Here is a 19017-nt window from a genome sequence, read left to right on the forward strand (position 1 = left end):
GGGCAACTTCAGGGCCAGGGTGCAAGGAGATTGGCTCTCGTGCGGCCCAGTGGGGAAGGGCTTCTGGAGACACCCTTGAGCCGCATTAGGAAGCTTTGGGCTGGGTGCTGCTTGGTGCCCTGATTCAGCTGCCTGACGCCATGTGGTTGGCAGGATCCTCCCGTGTGCCGCAGCTGGGCTTCCGGCCAGAGGGGGCTGCTGTGTCAGACCTCTAAGTGCTCCTGAATCCTACCTATGGATCAGTTGGATGGAGATGCTGAGAGTCTCTGAAGCTCCAAAAAGGGTTCAGAGGAGCCCTGGAGAACAGATGCCTGCTCCAGGTGGGGAGGGGAGCAGGGACTCCCGGTCACTTCTAATTCCCGGGACTGATTCTGAGACCAAGGGAACCTCTGTCTTCAGCTTCGGTCTTTCACTATAAGCCCTGCTGAATCCCTCAGAATCACAGGCTGGTGGAGAGTGAAGGGGAGACCGTTTCTGTGACCTCTGGCAGGTCATCTCCCCCTCATCAGGTGCGGTCGGGGGAAGGGAGGTCTTTGGAATCTGATAGATCCATCTGTGGGCTTCCTATGTGGCTCAGATGATGAAGAATCTGCCTGCAATGCAGGAATCCCAGGTTTGATCCCTGGGTTGGGAAGATCCCCTGGAGAAAGGAATGGCAACCCACCCCAGTATTATTGCCTGGAGAATCCCATGGACAGAGGAGCCTGGCAGGCTACAGTCCATGAGGGTCGTAAAGAGTCGAACACGACTGAGCAACTAATACTTTCCGTTTCAGACTCGTCTACCTGCCATCCCAGTGGTAGCGTGACATGGGGCCCAGAGGTGATTTTAAACCCCAATGCTCTTTATCCATGCATTGCAACAAACTCTGCGTCGGCCAGATAGGATAGCCTTGATAGACGCTGGTTCGTGAATAAACATGTCACCTTAGCAAAACTCTCTGTCTCCCTGCTTCTCCATCCTCGCCAGCCAGTCTGTTCAAGAGGGCAGGACAGAATGTGCCCTGAAGGCCTGTTGCAGAGGGTCCTGCGCCTGGGCATTCCCGGGGTGCAGGCCAGCCTTTTATCCCATCATCAAACCACAGCCTGCCCTCCAGGCTGAAAGAAGATGCTGAAAGCCCAAGGGATAGAAAGTCGGGTTTGGAACCTAGACTCTCCAAGCCCGCCCAAGTCCGTTCGCCCCTCTTGCCTCCCCGAGCCGGTGACTGCAGCCACGCTTGTCACCGTTCGAGACTGCATTGGCCACAGGAGATGCGGGTGATTTTTCCATTTGGTCCTGATGTTTATTTCATGCCCATCAATATCAGCCCGTATTAGGACAGATGAGGTGGTTATTTACAGGCTGCGCGTTTTCACACTTGGTAATTACAAACCCTTCCCCTGTTCGGTCAGAGTTGTGGAGATCCATTTTGGCAATTAGCAGTTTAGTATTTGTTTAATGGGAATGCAGGAGAGTGTTACGGCACATCAGTGCTCCACTAATGACCCGCCTGTCTCCTCCGGAGCTGGCAGGTTTGGGCCTTTTTCACGGTAGGTGCGGCCTGATGGGTAGAGGCTGGGCTGGGGGGAGAGGAGCCTGAGGCAGCCTGCCCGCCCAGAGTGCACGCCCGCCCGCCTGCACGCACACGCGCACTCCCAGCCAGCGCCGCAAACGGGCCGTGGATTTCCGGCGCTCACCATCACCACGCGAAGGCGCCGCGCTCGGGAGGCCGTTAGGCCAGATGCTGTTTCCGCGTGACAGCTGTCAAGCCTGCAGAACCGACTGCTTCTCCTCTGGCAGCTCGCGCCCGGCCTGTCCTGGTCCCTCTCCCACCACCCTCCTTCTTCGCAGCCGCCTGTCTCACCGTGGCGGGGATGTCCCCCGAGACAGCCTCCAGCCCTGCCCTCTGGGGTGATGCTGGGCCCAGCCTGGGCCCCCACTTCCTCCGGAGGCCGTCCAGGCAGGTGCTCGCGTGCTTTGCTTGGATTTGAGGGGTGCCTCCTGGGACTGCGCCCCTGAGGACACGCTAGTTTCTTTAGCGGCTGCCCCTGCGCGTGACCTGTTTACAGCGAGGAGTTGCACAGCATTGGGCACGCCCCTCCAGTGAACGGTGTAGGGTGTGTGTACGTTTGCACACGCCTGTGTGTAGGTGCACGCACCCGGGGATCGCCAGGGGTGGGGCGGTGACTTGCAACAAATATCTCGCAATGAGCATGTCCTGTGCATCAGTCACTGCACCACCCCCCCCCCCACCTGAAGGCCTCCTCACAGCTCCAGGAAGTGGGACTCAGCATTCTCAGGGCTGGTGCCCAGCGGGCACACTGGCAGCCTGAGGGCTGAGTTCTGGGACCCCTCTGCCTGTTCCAGCCGTGCCCCCAGCCTGCTCTGTGACTGACCACAGAGTGGACAGTGGGCTCAGGGGTTCTCGAGTTCACCCATCTAGAGGGAAGAGACCGCTCAGCCTCCTTCTCCATTTGCTCCTCCCTCCAACCCTTCTTTCTTCTCCCGAGCCTGCCAGAGACAGTCTACAGCGGTCGCCTTGGTTACCTCATCACCTTTCTTAACTTTTTGGTAGAGTTTTAAGGCAGTATTTGTTGGTTCACTCGGGAGACAGTGCGGCTACACGGGGCCCTGGGGATTCAAAAATAGAACGCAGTCGAGGGAGACCAGGAGAAAGATGTGGGCATGCGTCTGAGTGTAAATCTGGCTCCGTCATTTGCTGCACGTGTGATCCTAGGCAAGTCACTTAATCGCAATGAGCCACCGTTTCCTTACCTATATAATGGGTGTGATAATATCTATCTCAGAGCTATTGTGATAATTGAATGAGCTTTGCAAATTGCCTATTAAGCTCCAGTAAATGGTAGCTATTACAGTCACCATTATTTCAGGGGGAAGACATTTCATAGCCTAGACTCTGATATTTACGTATGGAATCAGAATCCCTGCCTTTATGTAGTAAACTGTCTGCGCCTCCAGGATAGACACCCCACACCCTTTAATACCTATGGCAAGCGTCCATTTTATGAATTCACAACTGCTCTCTGATGAACACGGGGGTTTGTTTTGTTTTTGTTTAAGTTAAATGGGAAAATGAATGAAAGAATTCGTTTAAAGTGAATTTAAAAATAATTAAAAGTAAAAAAAAAAAAAAATAGGGCCAGTAAAAGAGTCTTGCTAGTGGGGAAAGAACATTCTGGTCATAGTAAGACTTAGGAGCCTTCCATGAAGAGTTTAGGAAATGTCCTTAATGCCACTGAATTGTTTATCCAAAAAATGGTTGAAATAGCAAATGCAATTTCTACTTTACTACCAAAGAAAGAACTGGGGAGAAACTAAGCAGGCTGTCCTGTTACTTATTGAAGGCATGGGCTTGAGTCAACAAAGAGAAACCTTCAGGTGGATGCAGATTAGAATTTTCTGAGTCTTGGAATGAAGGAAGTGCCTAGCCCACTCAGCACCTCACTGGCTGCAGCCTCCCAAGCTGCAGGCGGGGGCTTGGGGGCCCAGGGGCTTGTGTGCCTGCCGTCCTGGAGCCTGAGCCACGGCAAGCAGGCCCGGCTGGCACGCGGACTCAGACTACCAGCTGCGGAGTCCTGGGCCCAGCTCCAGGCCCACCAGGGAGGAAACTGAGGCTCAGAGAGCTTGTAATAATCCCTGCCTTCAGGGATTGTCGTGCGGTCCAGAGCAATAATACAAGTGAAAATGTTATTGATGGTGGTGAAAAAAAAAATGCAGCAGTTTCTTTAGGTTCTTAAAGTGCTGTGTTCAGGTTTTGGCCCTTCCGAGCCTCCTTCTGAATGGAACTTTGACTGTCTTGTCCTAAGACCCAGACAAGGTGAGGAGAGCCCCCCCCCGCCAAAGCCACCTGTGGCACGGGGCCTGCGGATCCAGCAGGGGACAGACAGCCAGCCTTCAGGCAGCTGACGATCCGGGTGATGCCCCTTTATATTTAGGGCCCGTCTCCACCCACATACGCTGTGATGAAGGCTCAACTCTGCTGTATTTACCCGTCAGGACAGTGGTTCTCAGCCTTGGCGGCCCCTGGAATCCCTAGGGGAGCTGTAAACATTCCCCTGCCACCCCCTGCCCCCCGGAGGCTGATTTCACTGGTCAGGGTGTGACCCTGGCAATGGGGTTTGTTTTTGTTTTTTTTTAAGTTCCTCCTGTGACTCTGCTGAGCAGTCAGGGTTGAAAACTACCGATCGAGATTTCAGCCTGAGCTAATGGGCTTTTCCTGCCTGCTCCTTTTTCTCCACTTTTCTTCCTTTTGGGCGTGATTGAAGATAGACTGTCCTTACTCGTCAAGGCCAGAGCATGCTGAGCAGTCTCATCTCCATGAACTAGACTCGCTCACCCAGTTCTTGGGCAAAAGTGCAGAGCCATGCTATCCTCCGTGCAGAAACGCTCCCGGGGATCAGGCCGCCTTGGTCTCCAGCCTGGATCCCAGGCTCCTCTGTTCTGGGCAGGCCTGCCTAGTATATAACACTCCACCCTTGTGACTTCAGGGCCTGGAGTTTATAGAGCATCAGCAGACCCGTTAAACCCCTCACACTGTAGTGTCCTGGTATCGCATTTATGGGCGTTTATTGAAACGAACGCTTGGAGTGTTTGAGTGGGAGCAGGAAGCAACATGAAAGGCATTTGTTCCGGGGGAGTTTGAAGAGCTTGGGTCTCTTCGCTTCCTTTCCCTCTCCCTCCTTGTGTCTGACCAGATAATTTAAGGATCACTTGAAGTGCCATTTCCTGCTTTGTTCTGGATACGTGTGGTTTGTGGTGTGTGTGCATGTGTGCGTGTGCCAGGAGGGGGTGGGACATTTCTCCAGGCATGCTGGCCAGCCACAGCAAACGTTGCACAGCCTGGAACGTCCTCAAGGCGCAGGGGATTTGGAAGGGCCCCTGGTGAGCCTGAGCTCCCAGCTGTGGTCCCAGCAGGCTGTGTGGTCCATCTCAGGGTCCTCGGCAGAATTTCTGCAGATGGGTCGTCAGTGACCACCCCACGCAGCTCCCTGCCTTCACAGATGAGAAACGTAAGGGCTGAGAAGGGAGGCGCCCTGTCCCCAGTGAGCCTCTGGTGGAGCTGGAATTGGAGCCTGGACCCTGCCCATGCGTTGTGCCACGCTGCCTGCCACGCTCGGCTGTGGCCCGGCACCTGCTGAGTTATTGACCAGCAGCTCTTTCGTCCTCTCCTGGGACCAAGTTGTCTGCATCCCCAGATCAGCGTCGTTCACCTGCTGCCTGCTTGTGGAGCCAAACCACAGGCAGAAGCGGCAGGGGTCTGAGGGCACCGCCTGGGGTTCCAGCCTTCAGCCAGCCCACCTGACCAGCAGAGCTTTTGACCTCTCTCGCGAGGCGCTGCTTTGATCCATGGCTTGAAAGGTTTTCTCTTCAGGCAGTGTAGGAGCTGGGCGGGCTAACGTCTCCCCTCTGGATATGGCCAGCATCTTCTGCCTACTTCTGAAATCACCCAGCAAGAACGCCTGCTCACCGTAAATCTTTCGGCTCATTATAGAGAAGGTTCCCTCATTCATTAAATGAGTTAGGATTAGAGAGGCATCACCCACTGACTTGAGTGCTAATGACTGCAGATTTTCATGGTGCTTATTTGCTGAGGAGCGTGTTGCCAACTTATTTTGGCGTTTCCAGGATCTCGGTCTCCAACCTCGCTCCTGGGGAGAGATGTAGGAGCAGTCCCTTCACACCCGAACGCCTGGACTCCACTGGGACGGTGGAGTCGATGGGCTAATACTCGGGCCATAGTCCTCCTTCCTCCTTCCGCCCCTTCCCCCGTCTTTCTTCACTGGCTGATACTACTTAAGACTGCCTGTGTACCTTCTTATAGACTAAAAGCTTTCTTTTTTTTGAGAGAGAGAGAGTGAGCGAGCAGGGGCCATGTATGAGTTGCCTGTTGACGCAAGAATGCTGTTTAACAGACAAGCACAGAACCTCTGTGGTAGAAAGTAGCTGTTTATGCCCCGAGTCTGGAGTAGACACCAGACTCTGCTGGTGGCTCTGCTGGTCTCGGCCAGGTTCACGTGCTTGTTTTGGGGTTGCCCAGCTGCCCGCCCATCTAGGCTGGTCTCACCAGGGCCCCTGAGGGCACTGGGCCCTGCTCCACGTGTTTCCCATCCTGTCTGAGGCCAGCCTGGCCGTGTCTGTTTCGTGGTGATGGCAGAGAGATGCCAGAAACGGCCAACTGGAACCCAGAGCTCCTCACAAGGCCAGGCCGTCCGCAGGCGTACCACCCTCTCCAGCTCTTTTACTGACCACAGCAAGTCAAGCCCAGATACACAGGATGGGGAGATAGACTCTGCCTCTTTTGAAAGGGGAGCTGTTGATACAGAATTTCAAGATAAAGGGTGTGGGGGTCATTAATGCAGTCTATACCAGGAACCTGTATAATATGCCTCTTACTTGGAACTTAGGCTGAGACTTCGCACCTAGTGCTCACCTGATAAATACGTGTCACAAAAAAGCAAAGTTAGTTGATTAGGTTTTCTGATCCCAGCCGAGCTGGCCTAACGATGTAGCCATTAGCTGGAGTCTGTTAGAAGGGGCGCTTCTGTCGCCCGAGTAGAGCCCGAATTTCTCCTGCACTGGGTGCCGGGACAGCTTGGTTACTCCTGGGAGGCCCCTCTGCTTGTCGCCTTTTCCGTCGGGGTTCTGCTGTCGCCATTTTCAGGATCTTGGAGTGTAAATGTCCGAGAGACAGGGAGCAGAGCGGGCTGTCGGTTGCCACGCTGGCGTGCCCTGATTGGCTCTGTGAGAGAAATTCAGCTCCTGTATTGAGCCCTGAGTGTGTGCAAAGAGGAGGACGCCGCTCTGTCCACTGTCTTAACTTCTGTTCTCGTTTCTCCCCCTTTGAGCAGCACATGGAAAGTGGGGTCCACAGGCCGACAGCTGGTGCTTGTTAGACATGCCAACGCTGCTTCCTGAACCAGACAGCCTGGGGCTGAAGCAACCGGTTCTCTGGGTGATTCTGCAAGGGAGGAGGTTTGAGACGCCCTGCGCAATCCCCATGCCACCGAGACAGTGTGGCTCCCCAGAACTGACTCTCAGATGGGGCAGGGTGTCTGTGGGGCACCTCTGAGGAGGTCACAGCGTCGTCTGAGCCTTGCGAGGGTCAGGGTTGCAGGTTCATGACCCCCTGGTGTCGGACGACAACAGGGGCATCCCCAAGCAGCTCCCTTAAGAGTTACTTGCCCTGCTCTGTCGTTTCCAAAGATACACCGTCGAGGATGTCAGGATGTTTCATACCTGCCTGAAGTTATTGGAAGGCAGATCTCAAGGCTGGAACACTTTTCTCCTCCCCAGACAGATCAGGCAGGTGCCAGGACATGGGACAGACATGCCCAGGTTCAGACACCGCCTCCCCTGATCCCCACCCCAGGATCCCATGGGACCACTAGGCCTGTGGGCCCCCACTCCTGGTATACACAAAGAAATCTATACGGGCCAGTGAGGGCACCGTCAACGCAAAACCAACACCAGTGCTGATCTTGACGAGGAGGTTGGGGCCTTTGAAGCTGTATTCCAACCAGGGATAGTGGTGTTTTCTCCCTGAAGTCAGAGAAATGCCCACGTCCACCCGCCCGCCAGCTCCCTTGTGTTCTTCCAGCTCCATGAACGAGGCCTGGCTTGCAGGCTGAACGCCACACAGCCAGGCAGTCTGCCTCTCTGTATGTGAGAGAGAGAGAGGGAGGAGGAGAGACAGACAGACACAGTTAGCGGTTTGCTGTCTCTGGGGCTGAGCACCAGCTCCCTTGACCGTACCCCTCACGTCCTTGTGTGATGGAGACTCCCACAAGCCGCTCCTGTTTGATTCGCGTGGAACCGTGAGAAACAGCCCCGTATGTGAGTCCGTGTTTTCCACTCTGTTCATCTTTGTATATTCAGATGCTTCCAGCCTCAGCTCTTGCTGTCCTGCCAGATTTCTATCGGACTGATGCCTTCTCTGAATTAATAAGTGTTTTGCAATTGCTGAAAAGTTTTCTTCCCCCAAGCACGGGGACTTATTCATATTGGTTTTTCTTTTTTCCCTTTCTCTTTCCTCTCTAGCTACTCCTTAGATGTCCTGTTTTGTAAAGCATTAATAGAATTTTCCTTGCGCCCCGTCGCTTTATCTGTTCAGGAGGTCTTTGTGAGGCCCATTGTACCCCGCTCTGTAGAGGAAAGAGCTCTGTTTTCTACGACAATGGTTGCCCCCAAAACACATACACAGATCCTCCTCCTCGCTCACCAGGGTGGAGCAGCTGTTAGGAGGGCAGCGTCAGAAAACGCTGAAGCGTAAGAAGGCAAAGAGGGACCCAATTAAACAGTGTGAAAAGGGCGGCGGGGACGGGTGGGGATTGAAAATACTTTTTTTAATTCAAAATATTTATTTCCTAAGGGGATCTGAGTTTCAGTACCCAAACATGGCTAACACAGAAGGGAGACTGTTTTTCTTACCATTAGGCATTTTCAGCTCAAAATAAGGACCTGGCAAACCTCTTAGACAATATGGCGATGGGTGTGAGACAGACGTCAGGTTTACGAGCGCGGTACCGGCGGGCCTCACCCGTCACCCCGCCCCCAGCCCGCACCCCAGGCGGTGGGATCCTCGTCGAGGCCCAGGGTCTGGGTCTGCACGACCACATGTGCAAGCGTGGCGGCTCTGTGTACAAACAAGCCAGTCGATCTTCTGGCGGGCTGGCTCAAGGGGCGCGTGGGAGGCGGGCCGCTGCAGCGTGTCTGGTGTCAGTAGGTGTCTGGGGGCTCATCAGGCCTGCCTGGCCGGGGAAAGGTCTGGTGAAGGCACCCCCCTGTCCAGACTAGCATCGCCTGCTCCCCTCAGCCTGGTGCCTGGGGGAGAGAGGGCAGCTCCCTGCCAGAGGAGCAGCCACCGTGCAGGGCCCTCTGTCTCCCAGGCGCTGACTGCGGGAATGGGGAGCAGAAGGGGAAGGCCCCGGGAGCCTGTTTGTTCAGGCTCGGTTGCTTAGCAACACAAGGGGGCCCTGACTCCAGAAGGGATTTTGAAGCTAGGCCAGTCCCTCAGAGGTTTGTGTCTGGCTTGCCTACCCCTTCTTCCATTCTTACCTTGACTTTGCTCTTCCCCTATTATATTTGATAGCACCTAAGAAAATAGATTTGATTTGTCGGGAGGCACCATTTTAAACCTTTTTATTGCTTCGCCCAGTGTCTTCCCCTCCATTGAAGACTGTCGTCTGGGAGGAGTGAGAATGAATAGCCGATGATTCTTTTTCTCAGCTGACTTAGCTCAGGCCCCCAGGCTCATCTGTGAGCCTTTGAGCTCCAGTGAACGGTGCTCGGTCCTCCCCACCACACACACACACAGGCACGCACACACACACACACACGCACACACGCACCCACACACACACCACACGCACACACACACAGTTCTGGCTAACAGTTCTGTCCACCTGCGGCCACGTGGTTGGATTGTATTTTTCTCATTCATTTATATTTGGCTGCACTGGGTCTTCCCTGCTGTGCGTGGGCTTTCTTTAGGTGCAGCAGAGAGGGGCTGCTCTTCCTTTCGGTGTGCGGGGCTTCTCCTCGGGCTGGCTTCTCTTGTTGTGGAGCATGGGCACCTGGGCTTCAGAAGCCGTGGTCCGAGGGCTTGGCTGCCCTGTGGCGTCTTCCCGGGCCAGGCATCAAACCTGTGTCCCCAGCATTGGCAGGCAGATTCCCAACCACTGGAGCACCAGGGATGTTCTGGGTTGTGTTTTCACTGCCAACCTTGGGCACAGAATGCTCGAGGAGACCAGGCTACACACCTGGCCAGACTCGGCGCAGCCTGCAAGTGAATGGCTGATGGTCTCAGAACAGCGCCTGCGCTCACGATGTGTCTCCTGTGAAGCGGGTGAAGGGCTGGATCGTAAGTGAAAGGAGTGGACTTCAAAGCCAACTCTGGTTTCGTAAGCGGTTTCTGTAGGTCTGTGTGGGACGTGAGTGTGGATCTCTTTGTACCTGTGTCCAGACGTCCTCTTTGTGTAAGAACCCCAGCCATACCAAATCAGAGCCACCCCTAAGGACCGCATTTTAACTTCAGTTCAGTTCAGTCGCTCAGTCATGTCCGACTCTGTGACCCCATGGACTGCAGCACACCAGTCCTCCCTGTCCATCACCAACTCCCAGAGCTTGCTCAAACCCATGTCCATCGAGTCGGTGATGCCATCCAACCATCTCATCCTCTGTCGTCCCCTTCTCCTGCCTTCAGTCTTCCCCAGCATCAGGGTCTTTCCCAAGGAGTCAGCTCTCATGGGAACTGTCTTAACTAACCATCAGGTTACCATTCTCACTTAGTTGCCTCTTTATATCCTCTCCTCAAATGCAGTCACATTCTCAGAATCTGGGCATTAGGACTTCAATATATGAATTTGGCAGGGGTGGGGGATGGAGATAGTTCAGCCCAGAACAATCAAAATGTTTAGGTTTCATTGTTTATAACTGGAAACATCCTGAAGGATGATTAAGTACGCTATAGCATCTCCTTCCATGAAATATGAGACAGTCAAGCTAGTATTCACAAGACCTCACACCCATTAGGATGACTGTTGTTTGTTTGTTTGTTTTTAAGGCAGAAAATGGCAAGTATTAACAAGGATGTAGAGAAATTAAAACCTTTGCGCACTTTTGTTTGGAATGTAAAGTAGTACAGCCACTGTGTACAGCAGTTCTTCAAAAAAATAAAAGTACAAGTTACGGTATGATCCAGCAGCTTCACTTCTGGGTATGTATCCAAAAGAAGTGAACGCAGAGACTCGAGATATTTGTACACCTGTGTTCATAGCGGCATTATTCACAATAGCTGAAATCCAAGTGTTCGTCAATGGGCAAAGTGGATGAGCAAATGTGATCTGTACATCAAAGGAAGACAGATGAACCTTGAGGACTTTATGCCAAGTGAGATAAGCCAGTCACAAAAAAAGACAAGTCCGTGTCATTCCACTTACGTGAAGGACTTAGAGGGGTCCCAGTCTTGGCGACAGAAAGTGGGCAAGTGGCTGCCATAGGCTGAAGGGACGACGGGGTCCCCCTTATAGGGGGTAGAGTTTCAGTTTTACGAGAGGCAAAAGTTCCGGAAATGAATGGTGGCGATGCTCCTGCAACTTTGTGAATGTATTTGATACCACTGAACTGTGCACTTAAAGAGGGTTGCAGTGGCAGTTTTAAAGTTCTGAGTATTTTACCACAAAAAAATCTAGGGGAATAAAAGATAGTATTCGTGATGTAGCTCTCTGGGAGATGTTTGCAGTGTTGTGATATTATCTAAGTAAAAAAGAACAAGGGGAAAATTCCATGTGTGATATGATTTTAAACTATGTTAAAATAGGCACGCATGCATTTATGCTATATGTCATGTGCGACTCTTCGCAACCCCATGTCCTGTCCATGGAATTTTCCAGGCAAAGAATATTGGAGTGGGTAATACTGGAGTGGGTTGCCGTTTCCTTCTCCAGGAACCTTCCTGACCCAGGGGCTGAACTCACATCTCCTGCACTGATAGGCAGACTTTTTTAACCACTGAGCTGCCAGGGAAGCCAGAGGCACAGATTTTCACAAAAATTAGAGGGAAGTACACCAGATGCTACATGTGGCAGTGCTAGGTTGGAAAGACGGAAAGACAGTGATTTATTTTCTCTTTTAATATTTGTGTTTTCAAATAGGTTTTAGTGAGCAGCATGATTTCTGGAATGGAAACTGCCCCCCTCCCCTGAACACGCAGCGTGTCCCGTATTTTGTTAAAGTTCCTGAGGCAGACTCTGTCTTGTGTTTGCTCTGCAGGTGGAGGATGCAATGCTGATGTTTGATAAGACGACCAACAGGCACAGAGGTAAGAAGCCCCACGTGAGCCAGCAGCCCCTCAGTCCTCTCCTGGGCCCCAGCCCCACAGACAAAAGGCGCAGCGACTGTTCCAAAATCAGGCAGTTGGAGGTGACGTCGGTTGTAGGTCTTTGTTAAATTGTAGGTCTTTGTTAAATGGAGGGCCGAGACGGTACCTAGAGTTGATACCGGACCGTTAAAACACCCTTTCCTGTGGGCTTGGGAACTGTCATTTAATCATGCAGTCACACCCAACACCTTCTTGGTCCTTGCTGAACCAGGCTTTAAACGAACCAAGTGGAAGTTATTCACAGCAGTTAATCAATTGAGTTCTCAATTTGCATTGAAGGAGGTGGTTTAGAAGCACACCCTTGATCTAAAGAGCAAAAAAAAAAAAAGAAGAAAGCAACAACAAAGAAGCCTCTAGGTTTATGCAGTGAGTAAGTACAGACCTAGAAATGCCCTTTTGTGCCTCTTGGACGTTTGGAAGACGTTTACACTTCCCTGTATTATCTCCTGTGCTTAGTGTCTTGTCCACGTTTTAGAAAATGGATTTCACCTTGGGGTCTAAGAACCCTTGAAATGAAACATGCAAAATATTTTATGTTATTCCTGGGAGAGGTTTCTTAGCTTTGAATGGATTCTCAAAGGGGTGTCTAACCTCTGCCACCTCACTCCCCCAGCCCCCAGAAAAGGACACATTGAAATGATTGCTGTAAATAGAAAATCGGATGACGCTAGAAAGTCCTTCCCAGAGAAAGCAGGGCTAGAAGTTGCGGTTCAGCGTTCAGTCGTCCTGTTCTCCGGAAGTTCTTGGTTTCTGGGGTGCATATTCACTGGGCGTTCATGGGCAGAGTTTCTGAAAGAGGGTGGCAGGAAAGCCGTGTTCTCCAGAGAAGGAGCCAGCGAGCCGTGTCTCCTTGCCACTTGGATTGCATTTAGATGTTTCCTGTGTTGTTTACATTCTTGCTGTCACCTGAGATTAGTAGCAGCTACCCAGTGTCGACTGTCTGTCTCTCCTGCTCTGAGCAGGCAGGCTGAGTGAAAGGGAGAAAGGAGCAGGATGGGGAGTGATGCCTGCGTGGCTGGGAGGAGGAGGGGCTGTCCCGAGGGCGCCCGGGAATCCAGCATCTAGTCCATCCAGCTACAGCATCCTCGAAAGGGAACGTGGGAAACTGGGTGGGAACTGCGGTATCAGTGGGGTACGTGCTGGGGAGGGGCGGGGAGGAGGACGGGAGGCAAGGAGAGGGACGGCGAGCTTGCAGGTGGGAGCAAGACGACGATTGCCCTTGTCTCCTCCAGCGCCCCGGAGTGAGCACCCAGGAGCGAGAGGAGGGCGGTGCGGGCGGTGGGCGGCCCTCGATTGCCCTCGGTCAGCACGTGCACTGCCTTGGTCCGTGGGGTTTTCCCGGCACTCCTTCCATGTGCGTCTTCTCACTTGGTCTTCACAGCAGACCCTGGGGGTTGTTGTGACTTCGGGAGAACCCCGTAAGTTCTTCATGCCTCAGGTTATTCATCTGCAAAATGCAGGTAATGTTAGTCCCTCCTGACAGGATGGTTTGCAGCGTCCAGAGCTGGCAGAGAGGGGACTCACACCCAGGACGGCTGATTTCAGGTTCTGTTCTTTGTTGTCTCCACGTGGGGACGGGGTTTGTTGAAAAGGGTGTTTCCAGCCTTTGATTTTCAGGGTGGGCATAGCTCATCTGAGCGAGGCACTGGCGTTCAGTATTAGAATTCATAATCCTGGGAGACTCTGCAGCAATTTCTAGGTAGTATGGTTGTCCTTCTCTTCTGAATATCATGGAATAAAGGTGTTTTTGATCTCCTGCTCTGCGTTAGGCCCTGTGTGGGAGAAGATGATGGGTCATCTTGTTGAACCATCTCAGCTGAGCAGGGAAAGAGGTCCGCCATCTGAGGGACCCGAGGTAGGGGAAGTGACTATGAGTCTCTGGGCACTCAGCTGATAGCAGGCGGAGCTGGATTCACAGCCAGGGCATCAGGCCCCCAGCCAGCCTGCAGAGGAGGCCCGCAGAAAAGCCTCCCCTCTTTCTGACCCAGGGGCCACCTGCTGTTGGGGAAGCTTCCTCTCCTTCTCCAGGGGCGCTGGGTGCAGGGACGGGGTGGTGCTCCCTCTGTGACCGGGTCAAGGAAGGGTTTCTGGTTGTGAGCTGAAGGGAGCTCGTTCTGTGGCCCAGTGCTCAGGGTGGCTCCGGGAGCATCGTCGCTCATGCCCCTGGTAAGGCAAGGGCAGGAAGGTGGGCCGAGCCCCTGGCGAGGGCGCAGCCCGCCCCATAGCCTCCTGCCCTTCCTCTGGTCAGTGCCAGACCCCTTACGTGGTTTGTGGAGTCAGAACAGGGTGTCAAAAACCACTAAGAATCTCAAGATGGCAGCTCAGCTCAACCAAGAGTTGAGCCCTACTGAGCTCAGGGTGTGTGCGGTGGCACAGGAAGCTGGCCTGCGTGGTGCAGCCTGGGGCTGGCCTGGTGCTGGCCGAGCGGGTAAGAGAAGGCAGGAGGGGCCGCGTGCCTAGAGGCTTCAGCAGGGGGGCCCTGGCGCCGGCTGCTGGCTGCCCCTGTGCAGACCTCTGCCTCCCCTCCACTGTTCTTTCTCCCTGTGTGAGCAGGGCCTTCGGGCTGCCCACGCTTTCCAGCCCCTCCAGCTGAGAAAGAGCTTCCCTTTGGCCTGGGGGCCACAGCTGGGGTAATAACTTCACTGGCTCAGAGCATTAGGGGAGGAAAGAATTTTCTCAGAAATACAAGAACGTATCACAACAGAAGCTCTAGTCACATGGATGGGGAGCAGGCGGGCCCCACGGCCCTGGCCTGATGGAATGCACGTTTGAAATCGGGTGATAAGCACGAGAAAATAAAATCCTCCTGCGGCCACCTTGCCCTAACCTTCCCTTCACCTCCTCAGCTTCCTGCTTTCCATTATCTTATCATGAGGAAAGCGCTGCCCCAGCAGAAGTTGAGGACGCCTCTCTGGCTGGTGCTGCCGCCAGCTCGCCGCTGAAAGAGGCGCAGACCGTTAGCCCCTCCATGGTGTCAGGGCACTGTTCAGTGCTGTCCATCAGCGTCTGACCCAGCTCTGCTGGGCGGCCTGGGCGGTGACATGTCCTCCGCCGCGCGCGCTTTGAATACCACCTGTATGCCCTTGAACTGTGACCACCGCCATGCGGGAAAAACTCGAGGGCATGGGGCCTGGCCTTCGGGGAGTCAGGCCACGCTTGCCTTTAGGAGCCAGGCGTTGGGCAGAACTTCCCCTCCTGGCCCCACGGTGGGCGTCACCTACCCTCTCCCCCGTGGGCCCCGTAGGCACGCAGGCAGTCCTCAGTGGCATCTGCACAGCAGTCTGCTCCTCCTGTTCACGGGGGTGCCAGCCTGTGTCTCTTCCCCTTGTACATCCGCACTTGGATTGCAGTGGCACCCTGGGAAAGGGTCCAGGGTCCAGGGAACAGTGAGCCCTCTAGGGAGGGGAGCCCCCTGGGGAGATGCGTCCTCCCTGCTGGAAGCAGGAAGGCCACGCAGCATCTGATTCGCACGGAAGCGTGGAATCTCCCCCGCTTCATCCTTTCTGGGACCGCCTTCCAGCCCCTGTGGGCCCCGTGGGTTTAGCTAGGAGTGCTTCTGACCTCTCCAAACCCTCCAGCTCCGCCTGTGGAAAATACAGGAACCAGGACTGATGAGCCCCGGGGCCTGAAGTGTGCTTCTGGCTTTGAGCTTTTGACTGGAAGTGTGGCCCGGGCTGTCTCCCGTTCCTGTTCTCACTGGGGGAGGGGAGCAGTTGTTGCAGGTGTGGGTCCCTGAGGCGGGGCAGGGGGCTCATGGGGGCTGCTCTGCTGACCTGGGATGCCCTGCGGCGTTTGAAGGGAGGGTGGTCCTCCCACTGCCCCAGTCACACCTGCATGTTGCTCAGGCGTGGGAGGCAGCTGACCCCAGAAGCAGGTGTCTTCCTGGCCTTGCACTGAGGAAGTCCCGGAGGGGACCAGGAGCTGGAGCACCGTCCAGCAGCAGGCCCAGCAGCTGGTGAGGATGGCCTTCATCCCTGAAAGGGGTTCCCGCCTGCCATCAGAGTACTCACCACGGGTTCTGTGTTAACCAGGTCGTGTTGGCACTCGCAGTGGAAGTAGCTATATTCTAAGCACCCCTCAACTAGGCGCTTGAACGAAGCTACCCAGAGCCACACACTAGTCCACACAGAGCCTAGACATAAGCCCAGCCTGTCCAACCCTGAGCCAGCACCCTTAACCGCTCTACGAGCGTGTGTGCCAAGTCCCTTCAGTCGGGTCCGACTCTTTGTGACCCTGGACTATAGCCCACCGGGCTCCTCTGTCTGTGAGATTCTCCATACAAGAGTACTGGAGTGCCATGCCCTCCTCCTTAAGCACTTGAGCATCTCCTTATTATTAGTCCTCCTCCACATCTATCCTCTTGCTGGACTACAGTGTTGCTCCATTTTTCAGATGGATAAACCGAGGCAAGTGGAGTTTCGAAAAGTCACATGTCTGGTCCCTACAGCCTGACGGGGAGCTGAGCTACTGGGAGAAGCTGGGGCCTTCTTTAGCTTCCATCACTTCATTCTGTGGCCTTTTCTGGGATTCTTTGTGCCAGAAGGGGAGAGAGAATGGTGGCTTTCCAGTCTTTCCAGAGTCATTTCATTTGCTGTCTAAATGTTCTTAGAGGTGGGCTGAAAAATATTGGGCTGATCATCTAAGGATTTAATCATTGGGGAAAAGTTTGTTGCTTTATCCTTGCAAAACTCAGATAAGATCTTGAATTCAGCATCAGGTATTGATTCCAGAGTGGAGCTGGAGGTGAGCAGGGGGGGAGGAAGGAACAAGATGCCATTCTTTCTAATTTGCTCTTCGGTGGGTGGTGGTGGGGAGGCTGGTTGAGAGCGGGGGCCGGGAGGGAAGGTGACACGCCTCAGTGCTTGCTCTCCCATCTCCCTACGTCAGCCCTGTTTGAGATCGTGAACTGGGGATTCTGGGTGCTGAAGTGCATCTCTCAGTCACCTCCTTGGGGGGTAGGGAGACCCCCCTCATTCCAGGGGAGCCTCAGCTCTGCCCCTTGCCCCTGACCTCAGCCTCCATGCCAGGTCCCCCCAAGTCTGGCTCATTGGGGGAGAGCTGGGTGCTTGGAGGCCCAGTGGGAAGTGAGCTGGGTGTCTTTGAAGCTTGTCTAAGGGTGGCCTGGGGAAAGTGGTGGGACGGGCTGGTTTCCGGCCGAGTACCTGGGGACAGGCCCTCCACACTCCCCGTGGCTTCCATCACCCAGCAGGCGTGTTGGCCTCGGAACATTGCCAGACGCAGAGGAACAGGATACACTGAGAAAAATAAAGATCCGTGTGATGGATGGCTCCTCTCCCGACTGTTAGCAGTGGCTTATTAAGTGTGATGCTAATGGCCCTTGAGAGGAACAGGCTCTGACCCAGTCCCCTGCCCCCGCCTCAGCCCTCAGCCCTCAGCCCTCAGCCCATGGCAGTTCTCTGAAGCTCAGGGAGCACCATCCCCCGCAGGCTCCCTGCACGAGGGGAGTCCTCCCCCAGGAGAGCTGTGCCCCTTGGGGGCCCCCAGACTGGAAGGGGGCTGGTCAGGGGAGTGGCTTGCTGCAGGCTCGGGCGCCCAGACAGCATCTCTGTCCCCAAAACCAGCTGGCTGGGGTTTAAGGTTTCTGTAATCTGTGTGATCAGCTTATTTATTAAAATGGTGCCTGTGAGATACAGCTGGAGCAGTGATAGAAGATAGAGCTTTTCTAAGGAGAATACCTAACCCTTAATGTTCTGACTACCTGCCAGACACTCCCTGTTAAAACTGACCTCTGAAGTCCAGACTGACTCTTTTATGTACTCTAAAAATTATTAAAAATCACACTGTAATTGTTTGCTTATTGATGCCTGTTTCCCAAGGGGGAGGGGGCATGTAAAAAGAGTTCCACAGCAGCGTAAATTAAATAAAAAGGTAGTGGTTCATTTGTAGATATGGGCTGTCCCAGATAATGTGTATGTGTCTTTCCTGAGGAGACTCTAACATCCTGACTTCATTTACCCAGGAGGGAGGGCTGGGATGCTACAACTTAGAAATGTGGCTTTATAGCCTGGACGGGCTTCCCCGGTGGCTCGGAGGGTCAAGAATCTGCCTGTAACGAGGTCATTTCCACTTGCAGCATGGAGGAGGAAGAAGTGTGCTTGACCAGGAGGATAAGTCCTTCTGGGTGGAAAGGGCTGTGGGTGGGGTAGCAAGCGCGAGGAGGGTTTAGGAGACACAGCAGGTGGGGACGCCTGAGCCGCTCTGACACGAGGCCGTGCTGCTCCACACCCGCGCCCGAGCGCAGCGTCTCAAGCGGGGTTTGCTTCGGGGGCTCCCACGCCAGGGGCTGCCCTGGTTTGTTCAGTGGTGAAGGACCCACCTGCAGTGCAGGAGATGCTGATTTGATCCCTGGGTCTGGAGATCCCCTGGAGGAGGGCAGCCCACTGCAGCATTCTTGCCTGGAGAATGCCATGGACACGGGAGCCTGGTGGGCTGCAGTCCAGGGGGTCCCAAAGAATCAGACGCAATTGAAGCAGCTTCGCACACACACAGAGTCAGACATGACTGAAGCAGCTTCGCACACACATACCCTACAGACACACACACACACAGACACGACTGAAGCAGCTTCGCACACACAGAGTCAGACATGACTGAAGCGGCTTCGCACACACATACCCTACAGACACACGCACAGACACGACTGAAGCAGCTTAACACACATACACACGTCACACAGTCAGACATGACTGAAGCGGCTTCACACACACACACACACACATCACAGTCAGACACAACTGAAGCAGCTTAACACGCGCACACACACTCCTCGCTAGAGTCCTGCCCTTTGTGTTCCCCATGTCACACACACGCACACACACACACATTCTCCCCATGCACAGGCACGCACGCACACACACGCACACTCCCTGCTAGAGTCCTGCCCTTTGCTTGCCCCCACCTCAGAGACCCGCTCTCTCATCCCTGTGCTGGTCTCTGAAGCTGAGAGGTGCCCATCACTCTCTAGCCCGGGTCTGAGATGCCTCACGGGGTTTGTTGGCGACCTGTGAGCCAGTAGCTGGCCGTCACTAGTGTTGATCTGCACCTGGATTGGAAGCCGTCGACAAATGTGCTGGTCTGTCACAGGCCACTGACGCTGAGGGTGCTGGTGGGCGGAGCTT

The 19017-nt window shown here is 54.2% G+C and overlaps 1 protein-coding gene across 11 annotated transcripts in view; it reads left to right on the forward strand.

Annotated features, from left to right (window-relative positions):
* MSI2 (musashi RNA binding protein 2) overlaps positions 1 to 19017 on the forward strand; it is a 398837-nt gene that overhangs the window by 250986 nt on the left and 128834 nt on the right. For all 11 annotated transcript variants that reach the window (XM_060394727.1, XM_060394729.1, XM_060394728.1 and 8 more), the window contains one exon: positions 11770 to 11818. In XM_060394727.1, coding sequence (XP_060250710.1) covers positions 11770 to 11818 — 49 coding nt within the window. The remainder of the gene's footprint in view (positions 1 to 11769; positions 11819 to 19017) is intronic.

Source organism: Ovis aries, chromosome 11, assembly GCF_016772045.2.
Source record: "Ovis aries strain OAR_USU_Benz2616 breed Rambouillet chromosome 11, ARS-UI_Ramb_v3.0, whole genome shotgun sequence".
In the NCBI taxonomy this organism is placed as follows: Eukaryota; Metazoa; Chordata; class Mammalia; order Artiodactyla; family Bovidae; genus Ovis; species Ovis aries.